At 40.1% G+C, this 11,169-nt stretch overlaps 1 protein-coding gene across 2 annotated transcripts in view; it reads left to right on the forward strand.

The window, feature by feature from the left end:
* Nucleotides 1-10,614, forward strand: part of MLLT3 (MLLT3 super elongation complex subunit) — a 254,888-nt gene extending 244,274 nt beyond the window's left edge. Inside the window, exons 10-11 of one of the 2 annotated variants that reach the window (XM_059071141.2) lie at nucleotides 1,129-1,200; nucleotides 9,004-10,614. In XM_059071141.2, coding sequence (XP_058927124.1) covers nucleotides 1,129-1,200; nucleotides 9,004-9,135 — 204 coding nt within the window. In that variant the 3' untranslated portion in view covers nucleotides 9,136-10,614. The remainder of the gene's footprint in view (nucleotides 1-1,128; nucleotides 1,201-9,003) is intronic. The other variant, XM_059071142.2, reaches the window with a different exon arrangement.
* Nucleotides 10,615-11,169: the final 555 nt, after the last annotated feature.

The following is an 11,169-nucleotide window of genomic DNA, read 5'->3' on the forward strand; positions in this document are numbered from 1 at the left end:
GAAATGTCTGAAACCTCCAAATGACAAGCACTTCTTCCCAATGCTTTGTAGTTTATTTTCCAAGTCTTGTTTATATCTCCAGTGTTAAGCTTGGCCTTATGCTATCCATGATTGCCAAGGGATTTCAGGCACATTGAATTGGGAGGTGAGAGAATTGTGGTGCAGGTGGAGGGTTAAGGAATCTCAGACTTAAGTGAGCAGGACATCTGATCCCAGTGCAGTGTGTTTTCCTCAAGTGTGCAGTCACGCATCCAAAATCTGACTTCACGGGCTGTTGGGGGTTTGTGTCTCGTTGTGGGCAGGGTCCTCACGTGCTTTGCAGGGGCGGGCCTGGCTAATGCTTCACAGACCTTTCTTTCGCCTTCATTGCAAATGGCACTTGCAACATCCAGGCATTTATGCTAACAAAGACCATGAGTCTGAGCATGCAGAGGTGCACCTCTGCTTTTTCAGGGGAGCTCTTGACAAAGCAGATGCTAATTTGGATAGTGACCTCTATTTTTCATAAGACATTCTTCTGTCCTGTTACTTGCTGTTCACTAGCAATGTTAGATATGACCAGGAGGGTCAAATCCCGCTCCCCGACCCATTACGCGCTTAGATAGAAATGCGTAATGTTAGGTATGACCAGGAGGGACCAAGAGGGCCTTTTTCTTTTCGGTTTGCCCTGACATAATTGGTAATGTGCATCAGTACTTCCATATTCAAACTTGGGCTTTTTTATCTTCGTTAAAATGCTTCTAAGATGGAAGAATAGTTTAAAAAAAACAAAAACAAAAAACAGTATAGACTGTGATAATACACTTAAACTCACAATATTTCATTGAGTTCCCCTCCTCTCTGTAGAGGCGTTGTTGGGAGAGGATGAACCTGCTCACTTGAACCTTGTTGAGGGCAAATAAGTGCAAGAATTGCCCTTTTTATCAATAAAAAGCTGGCTTGAAAAGTTAATAGTTGGCCAAGAGAGATTTGGTCTGCAAAGGCCTTGGGCAGTGCATCCACACAGCCTGGGGTAGAGGGTAGAATGTGGAACCTCTAACCACTGCTTGTATGTTCTTGTTTATCCTTTTAGATTTGAACTGCTTCCTTAAAGTGCTTGTTCTTTGGGGGGATGCTGTTCTCTTTCAGGCATACCTAGATGAACTGGTAGAGCTTCACAGAAGGTTGATGACGCTGAGGGAGAGACACATTCTTCAGCAGGTGAGAAATGCTTTTTAACACAGCCCTTTCCAGAAACATCAAGGCCTAGTTTGTCCTGGGCTAGTGTGATAGCACCTGGAGGCCACGCCAAGTGGCCTTCTGAAAGCCCCACACTCTCAGAACTGGCCTGGTGCCACCTGCAAAGTAGGTGAGGGGGGTGGTTCATTTCCCAGGCTGCCCAGAAGTCTGCTTTGTGGCTTCTATGGTACGATGAAAACTGGGCACATGAGGAGGTGATGATGCTGGAATATACTGATCCCTCAGCCGTCTGATGCTGTCATGTGGGCCAAGGGAGGGGAAGGTAGGAATGCAGAAACCTTTGGGGCCAGGCTTCTGGTTTCATGGGAAAACAGTGATAAGAATTGCAGTCAAGTGCTGTAAACATTTGTGATTCAATTTAGTAACCTTTGCCAATGCTATTCTAAGGAAAATAAATATTTTCCTCATTTGTCTTATCTTGTATAACATACATTCTATTATTATGAACTCAACTGTAGAAAACTTGTAGAGTGGGAAACTTCTATTAGTACAATTTGATGTTTTGAAAAGATAAGAAGGATGGTTTTTAGTTTTCATACAGTTACAGCACAGGCGTCCATTGCATTAACAGTGGCTACTGATAAAATAATTTTTCTTTAACACCCAAAGAGAAGGTTGAGTTCTAAATTCCAAGGTGGGTTTGTAGATTTTTTTGCTGCTTGAATTTTTTTTTTTTTTTTTTTTTTTACTACTTTCGAATGACTTGAAGTTAGTACTTAATCTACCCCAGCTGTGTATGGGTTACTTTTTTTTTTTAATGTTTAATGGCTGATGGTCACATTTATATTTTGTGTACATTTTTGCTTAAATCTATAAGTACACGCTCTCAAACTTTCCAAGTTCCCTGATTGGTCTGATAAGCTTTGTAACCCTTCTAGAGTTTCAGATTTGAACAAAAGACTATAGACCTATAATTCTTAATTGGGGATAAGTTGCATTTCTTGCATTTCTATCTAAGTGCGTAATGGGTCGGGGAGCGGGATTTGAGTGGCTTACCCTAAGACATATTCCAGTATTTTGATAGCATTTTTCTTCAGCTTTCTTCTGTGTAACTGAAAATTGTTCAGCCTGCCATTTAGCAATTATTTGGGGCTAATTGCCCGAATGGTGATGGTAAATCTATTAGCTGACTTTCCCATCCTTTCCTGAGCACCAGCTCTGAACCACTGTGGAGCAGTTGTCTAATAAAGCTATGAAAGCACAAGTTGGGCCCAAATAGTGCGTCTCGCAGGAGAGTGAGACAGATGTTTGGTCAGGGTTGGGACCCCTTCACCAGGAAAGCCAACCAGTGAGTTGAGGATACTAGGCTTTGGGGCAGGGTCTTACCTTGGGGTGTCATTGGCATTCCTAATTTCACACTCTCCTTTATTTTGACTTTGAAAGACTTGTGAGGGAAGGTGGCTTACTGGAGAATTCCATCAAAGTGGATTATTTTAGTGTTCTAGAGGGAGAGAGTGATATCTATGAATTTTTAACCTGGCATAAAGGCACTCCAGGGCCCACAGTGTTTCACCCTAATTGCATTCCCAGGCCAGTTGAAAGCTCTCAGTCTTTGGCCTTTTGCCTTGTAATGCAGCTGAGGCTTGTGATTATGATACCATGATGCATGTCCTGTCACGGTTTACTGCTTAATTAATTCCTATTGTAAAACATAGAACTATTGAGGACTAATGTTATTCTCCACCTTGAGCACTGCTCATCTTGTAGGCTGCATTCCACAGAGTCTGCGTATTGTCAGCCGCACAGACCCCAGCACCTGAGACAGGATTTCTGGTGAGCTCAGGACCCCATCCCAGGTCTTTTCCTATTAAACGCATCCTGTCAAAAAATCTGGCCTGACACTTTTCTTTGGCTCACAAAAGGTGGTTAATATCTTTGTTTTATTCTGGGGACATGCAGTGCTGGCACCCAGCATCTCAATTAATGAACAGAAAGCGCTGGATCAAGAGAGGCTGTGTTCTTAAGGCCCTTTTCCGTAAGGTAAAAGTATATTACCGTAGACACAGTCAAAACCAGAGATGTCAGTACCTCGGACTGACTAATAATTTGATTCTTCTTTAAACCACTTGTTCCACTTTCATTTGGGAAGGGAGATTGAACACTTCTAAACACTTCTAAACTCCCTTGGAGTTCCAGCTCTGAGTCTGGATTTGCATCCTCCTTAGGAGAAAAACAAAAAACAAAAAAACTCTGAGGAAAACCAGGGCTTCCTTAGAGGATGGTTCAGCAATTTAGGTCACAGCTATTATACATTTAGAATTTTCTTCAGGGAGTTGGGGAATAAATGGTGTATCAGAGTGTTTCAGAGTGTTCTAACAACATGGAAAACTCTCCCTGAGAAGTGTTTTGCTGAAAGTGATTTTCTCCAGGATGCCTCTTAACCCAGGGTAGGGTACACGTTGTCACACGGTAGACAGGGCTTCCCCATCCATAGCTGGGGCCATTCTCCAGGAAGTCCTGACTTACCCCAGACCTGACTCCCCACCAGACAAGAAGCAGTTAAAGCAAAGCTTGTTCATTACTTCCCACTCAGCAAAGAGGCTGCTTCGGGTGGAAAGAATCCTGTTTTGTTTTGTTTTTTTAACATAAAAAATATAAAAAAGCATAATCAGACTACAATGCATCTGTCTTTTAATAATTTTTATGACTTTTATAACCAGGATTGGGGGAAGGAGCTACAGACTTAACAAGTGGATCTTACCCTGTTTAAAAAAAAAAAAAAAAAAAAAAAGGCCTGTGTGGTACCCCCTCCAAAGCTGACGTGGCAGGAAATAATCCATCACAGATGTTTTCACAACAACCATCATCTGAAGAATGAGTTAAGCAGTATACATACTCCTCCTTTCCTACTACCTATAATATACCATGTGCCTTGCCTGCTTTCCTTATCTGCACTCAGTCTGTCTTTTATTACTGCTATTATTTTGGAGTTGGATTCATCATTGCAGTACGCTGCAGGGTAACGACACCAAGGTAGAGCCACGGTGCATCAGCAGAGCGGGGATTCCTATAGACAGGCAGCGTGGCGTCCTTCAGGGACCAGCAGGGTGGTGCTTTTAGGCTTTGTGGCTGTGTCATTGCAATAAAGGCATGTTAACGTGGTGTTTCTGATGTTCTGACTCTTTCAGGATTCATGGAAAGGCACCCACATTTATTTTTCTTTATGAAATCTTTACTTAATTGAGGGTGTAGGTTCATGCTCTAATAATTCAAATCATTAATGCCGTTCCCATTGGCAAATAGTCCTGAACGCCCCATCTGTTGCCACCGCTACTACTTTAAGGCTGTCGCTGCCTCCGCCTTGATGCATTCTTATAAGCTCCCATAAAAATGCAGGGCTCATTTAGTGAGACTGATAAGATCCTCTTCATTTCTTTGCGTGTTGTGGCTGCAGGCGGGCTGGCGGGTGTTGGTTGTGGAGGAGACGAGAGGGCTGTGATTGAAGCCCCGGAACCTACAAGGTAGTACAGTGCATGTGAGATGACGCCGAATATCCTAGTGGGCAAATGTGTTTATCTGCTTTAAAACCAAGTGGCCTTTTCTAGAAGGTATTTTTATTACTCTGTCTTCTGCCTATTGCTAAGTAATTAGTGAGCAACTGTACCGAGTCACAGAAATTCATTTTCTTAAAGGGGTGAGTTACCTGTCATTTTCAAGGGAAAATGGAGGGCTGTACTTCTTTATCCCCACATTGTGGTTTTGGTTTGTCATTTCAACCACTTTATTTCAGCTACTGTTCTCCCTGCTTTCTTCCCTCCCTCCTGCAGACTTTTATTATATATATATTTTTAATTTCAAGGAGGTCTTTTCTGAGCTTTAGTTTCCGGCATTTTCCCTGCTTCATTTGTTTTAGTGCTAATGAAATGGCTAACAGTCAATGAGGGGGCAAAGGAAAAAGCACTGGGTCTGAAAATTCATGTGCTATATAGTTACCTCCCAGATAATTAAGGATAAGTTTATGTTTACATGGTAATCATAATCATGTTGCCCTCATCTGTGTAGCAATTTGCAGTTTATAAAGAAGCTTCATGTTCCGTATATTATTTGATCCTCCGAACAACATTGTATGATAGGTAGTAACAGGTGGCATTGTCCCCATTTTACAGATGAGGAGACTGAGGCCCAGGGGTTATTGTGTTCTGTCCAATGCCATTCAAATAGTGAGCAGAGTCAGAATTTGATATGCCAAATTCAGGATTCTCTGTTCTGAATGCTTGGTCATTTACCTACTGACCAGCTAGTTGAGGAGAGGATTCACACTCTGGAATAATTGTCATTTGCTTCCATTGTATAAATTGAAAGGCTATTTGTTTTCATCCGGAAAGAGCTCTCTGAAGAGGCTGTTTGTTTCTATACTGAAGTTTACACATTTTCACTTGGTCTATAGTGTTTCTACACGATTAGCAAAAAAGATAATTTACTCTGGAAAGTACTTTTAATTCAGTCGATGTTAAATATATATTACAGTAAGTATTTGATTGCCTTGAAAGGCTTGTGTTTATGGACAGAGCTGTGTATGCGTGTTCCTCTATGTATATGGATATGTGTGGCTGACTTATCTGAAGCTCTGTTTTAACTATTAACTAATAAAGCAAATGAGGGTTCATTTTATTTAAAAAAAATTTTTTTTTTCTTTTCTTTTTTAACATCTTTATTGGAGTATAACTGTTTTACAATAGCGTGTTAGTTTCTGCTTTACAACAAAGTGAATCAGTTATACATATACATATGTTCCCATATCTCTTCCCTCTTGCGTCACCCTCCCTCCCACCCTCCCTATCCCACCCCTCTAGGTGGTCACAAAGCACAAAGGTGATCTCCCTGTGCTATGGGGCAGCTTCCCACTAGCTATCTAATTTACATTTGGTAGTGTATATACGTCCATGCCACTCTCTCACTTCGTCACAGCTTACCCTTCCCCCTCCCCATATCCTCAAGTCCATGCTCTAGTAGGTCTGTGTTTTATTCCTGTCTTATCACTAATCTCTTCATGACATTTTTTTTCTTAGATTCCATATAGATGTGTTAACATACGGTATTTGTTCTGACTTACTTCACTCTGTATGACAGACTCCAGGTCTATCCACCTCATTACAAATAACTCAGTTTCATTTCTTTTTATGGCTGAGTAATATTCCATTGTATATATGTGCTACATCTTCTTTATCCATTCATCTGTTGATGGACACTTAGGTTGCTTCCATGTCCTGGCTATCGTAAATAGAGCTGCAATGAACATTTTGGTACATGACTCTTTTTGAATTATGGTTTTCTCAGGGTATATGCATCATTAATCATTAGAGAAATGCAAATCAAAACTACAATGAGATATCATCTCACACCGGTCAGATTGGCCATCATCAAAAACTCTAGAATCAATAAATGCTGGAGAGGGTGTGGAGAAAAGGGAACTCTCTTGCACTGTTGGTGGGAATGTAAATTGATACAGCCACTATGGAGAACAGTATGGAGGTTCCTTAAAAAACTACAAATAGAACTACCATACGACCCTGCAATCCCACTACTGGGCATATACCCTGAGGGTTCATTTTAGATCTTTTAGTGTTAATAATAAGATCTAGCTTGATAAATTCTTATGTGAATGTCACACTTTAACCATTCCTGGGAACACCCCTTCTGATATTCTCTTGATGCGTGTAATAGAACGCTGAGCCCAGTGGTTGAAGCAAGTAAGACTCTCTCTCCACCCCTGCATCCCCGCCTTCCCCGCCACCCCATGTAATAATAGGCCTGGAGGTAAGTGATTGATGGTCAGTGTGGTGGAAAAGATGCTACTGAGGACATAGTCTCCTTGCCTTCCTGCCTTGCCATCTTTCACATCTTGCCTTTATCCACTTGAGGGGAAGACAACGGTGCTTCCAGGATGGCATCTTCATTCCAGACAGGAAGAGGAGCAGAGGGCAAAAGCCTCATGCCCGTTGTCCGTACCCTTTCGAAAATTTTCCTACAAGGCCAGTGACTTCTGACAAATAAACTGTAAATAGCAGTGTCTGCCCAGTGCTGCAAGTGGGTCTGGGAGGCAAGTATTTTAGCTGGGCATATTGCCACTCCCAGAAAATCAAGCTTCTGCTAGTAAAGAAGAAGGGATAAATGAATATTAGGTAGGCAATTCGCTGTGTCTGTCATGATTTTGCAATGGGAGTAACTGATGTTGTTATTAAACCCATAGTTATATCTGTAGAAAAAATAGTTCCAGAGGTTGAATAAGGCAATAACAGCTCAATCTGGAGTTGTGCAATTAATTGGATTGAGGTTCACTATGTCTTATGTTTCTGCGGCAAACATGTCAGGAGTAGGGAGCACAGTTTCTGTTGAGAGCCACCGACCCGTAGGGAATAGTTCACAAATTTACTGGTTTTTTTAAAGACAACTAATTGTAAGAAGAAAAGGTCAAAAGTTTCCATTCTGCTGTTTTCAACCGGAAATTAGGTAATCTAAAACTTCATTGAATAAATAATAGGCTGAATAATTCAAATTATTCCTTTTAAGGTGATTGTACTAAAGAGAACAGAAGCATGTGACAGAAAAGGAGTAACAGACAACTAAAAATAAGCGAAATAGTTTGCCAGTTGGTTTCTCTGCACAAGTACTTTTTCTTTCATCTTGATGGTGGATTTTCCTCTCTCCCCAACAAAGCTCACTAAAATCAACCCCCCTCCATCCCAATTTACTCACAAGAAACATACCTAGAACCCATACTATCCAGGCATAGCATCTATGCCTGTTAAAACTATTAGTAAAATAGGAATAGAAAGACACGTAACATGATAAAAGATTCTTTCAAACCCATAACCAACATCACTGTTAATGTTGAAACCTTAGAGGTGTCCTCCCGAAAGCCAGGCAAGGCCAATAGTGCCTCTGTCACCACTTTTGTTTATCATATTTCTGGAAGTTGGAGCCAATTCAAGAAATGAGGTATAACTATTCCCAAATGGGGAGACAAAGGCATCCTTTCTTTCTGCAGATGATACTTATCACCCCAGATACTCAAGTGCATCAACTGAACATGACTAATGGAATGAATACAGATTTTTATTTATTTTTTGTCAAAGCATAACAAAATGTACAGCTAGATGAATTTTAACAAAGTGAATGCATCTTTTGTAATGAGCACCCAAATCAAGCAACAAAATAGTTCCAGCACCCCAGAAGGCTTCCTTGAGCCCCTTTCTAGTCACTACCCATGATCTTCAGGAGGTGGAAATGTAGATGGTTTTAATTTTTTTCTTTGTGGGTTCTTGAGTTTTCTAAACTTTCAACAGTAGTGTAATCAGAAAGAAAAATGATTTTTATATACATGTGTGTCTGCGTGTATATACTTTTTCTATAAGGAGTTCTGTTATTTCTAGGCTGGAATTTCCTTTCATCTATTAAGTATAGCCACTGTCCATTGAGTCAGTAACTAATTTTTAAAAGGGGTCTTGAAATTCTATGCCCCACTAGCTACCCATTCTCACTCCCACCCCTATAGTAAAATGGTCTGTTGATGACTTGGAAGTAGGAATCAGTTTAAAGACTCTGAATGAGAACAGGTAGTCTGCTCTCATTGAGAAATTCAAAGGGTTAATATTCCTTTGACCTACCAAATTGGCTAAGAAGTAGTTTGGTGCCATTACCAGTATAGGACCTTCGAGACTCTTAATCACTTGGTTCCATATTTGACTCCCTCCATCTCTCTCTCTTTTTGCCTTTTGATGTCTATTGCTTATTGCCTAAACTTTCTCTTATTCACGTCTCTAGATTGTGAACCTTATAGAAGAAACTGGACACTTTCATATCACAAACACAACATTTGATTTTGACCTTTGCTCGCTGGACAAAACCACAGTCCGTAAACTACAGAGTTACCTGGAAACATCTGGAACATCCTGAGGCTACAACAACTGGATGCATCAAAAACTCTGGGGTTTTTTTGGTTTTTTTTTTTTTTTTGGTTGTGATTTTTTTCTTGTTTGTTTATATGGAAACACTCAGAATGATGCAACCAAAAGGGAAAAAATAAAAAGCAAACAACCTTCAGCTTTATTTTTCTTTAAAGCCAGTCATCATCTCTTGATAAAGGAGAGGTTAAGCAAACCAGCCTCAGCGGACCACTCTTCTCTCCAAGGAAATCCCCGGGAAGAGTTAGCCTGGATAGCCTTGAAAACAAACAGATCAAATACAACACGAGAAAACTTAAAGAATGTGTATGGTATCATGTATCTCTCTCTGTGGTGGTTCATTCCACAGGACGAATGCATATTCAACACACTGCCTTATTACATAACTGATCTATTTATTATCGCATACAGATATTCTAGAGTCGTTGAGGGAATGACACCACAAGACATTCTAAGTACTCGGTCCCGTGGATGCTCTTTCAATGCAGCGCCCTTGCCATCCCAAGCCCAGTGACCTTACTCGTATACCGTGCCACTCTCCACCAACTTTTTCCAAGTCCCTTAACTCGTTGCAGTCTGTATTTTCCACCTTGTTTTTCCAGTCCCAGGACACAAATGATCAACTGGGGGGACCAAATAGCCACCCTGATTTTCTTCTTTGTGGTCTTTTTCCTGAAAGTTGGGGCCCAGTCCTTGGCTGTATCCATATAATGATCTTGGACCATGGTTAGAAAACGCACCAAATAGGATCATACGAATTGCTGTCTAGCCTTAGTCAATAAACCTGTAGGACTTTTAAACAAACGTGTACCTGTAAACGTCCTGCATCCAGCATTGTTGAGATGTCATCAACATCCTTGTGTCTGTTTTACTGTTATGGTATTAGGTAAATATGGAAGTGAATGCATTCCACAGGGTCATAATTTTTAAAAGAGAAATTCTGGTTCTGTTTTCTAAAGAAATGTTGTAGAAATTCTTAATTTGGTTCTATTTATTAGTAAGAGTTTCAGCTTTCTTTGGCTGCCAGTGTGTTACCCATCTTTACCATAAAACCTGGAATAAGAGATTTTTGTTTGTTCACATATGATCCTCTTAGACTCTTTTATATTTGAAAAATTAAAATCTTTCTTTGAGGGAAAATTCTTGGTTATTCTGCCATAACAGATTATGTATTAACTTGTAGATTCAGTGGTTTGATACCTGTTTAGTCACTTGCTTATGTTTCCAGAAGGATTTCTTGTATTGGTGAATATAAAGATGGTTGGGGAGGGGGGATATTTTTGTTCTTGATGTACCCTGTTTTGAAACTAGAAATCTGTCCTGTGGCATGCAAAAGAAAGCAAATTATTTTTAAAAGAAAAAAAAAAACAAAACCAAAGTACTTTTGGTGTCATTATTCCATTCTCTCCATAAGTGGAGAATGCAAAATGAGAACATTTCATCTTCCAAGATTTTGCTAGGAATTCAACCGAAAAGAAAAGAAACGAAGAAATACTTCTGGATCCAAAGGTTCGTTCACTGGATCAGCCTTAAGAAAGTCTCTATGTGTGCTCATAGACCAGTATCTCCCTTGTTTATTCCCATGCCAGATGCTGTCTTTTCATACAGAGATTAACTAGTGTCTGTACAGAAAATGGTCTTTCCAGACCCATTCTTTTGGGCAGGAATGTAAATGCAGATTGATAATGGAGTTATTTCTGCATTTTAACAAGGGGATTTTTTTTTTTTACATTGTTTCTTTCTATCCAGAGACACTATCTTTTCCTTTAAAAAAAATATAATACAGCCATGCTCCTTGTAAATTACTTTTCAGAAGCATCCCATTGAGGACAAGTGTACTTTTTCAATAATGTTGACTCTTGATGATTGGCATGACCAACCTTGAAGCATTTGTTTTGTAGTCCACTTCTCAATGTTTAATTACAGAGAAACTTTCTGAGTCATTTTGGACATTAGGTGACTGATGAATTGAGTGGTTTTAGTTGTGTTTTGTTTCTTTTTTTAACTTTACAGGTGAAAGGGGTGG

The sequence above is a fragment of the Kogia breviceps genome, chromosome 8, assembly GCF_026419965.1.
Source record: "Kogia breviceps isolate mKogBre1 chromosome 8, mKogBre1 haplotype 1, whole genome shotgun sequence".
NCBI lineage: Eukaryota > Metazoa > Chordata > Mammalia > Artiodactyla > Physeteridae > Kogia > Kogia breviceps.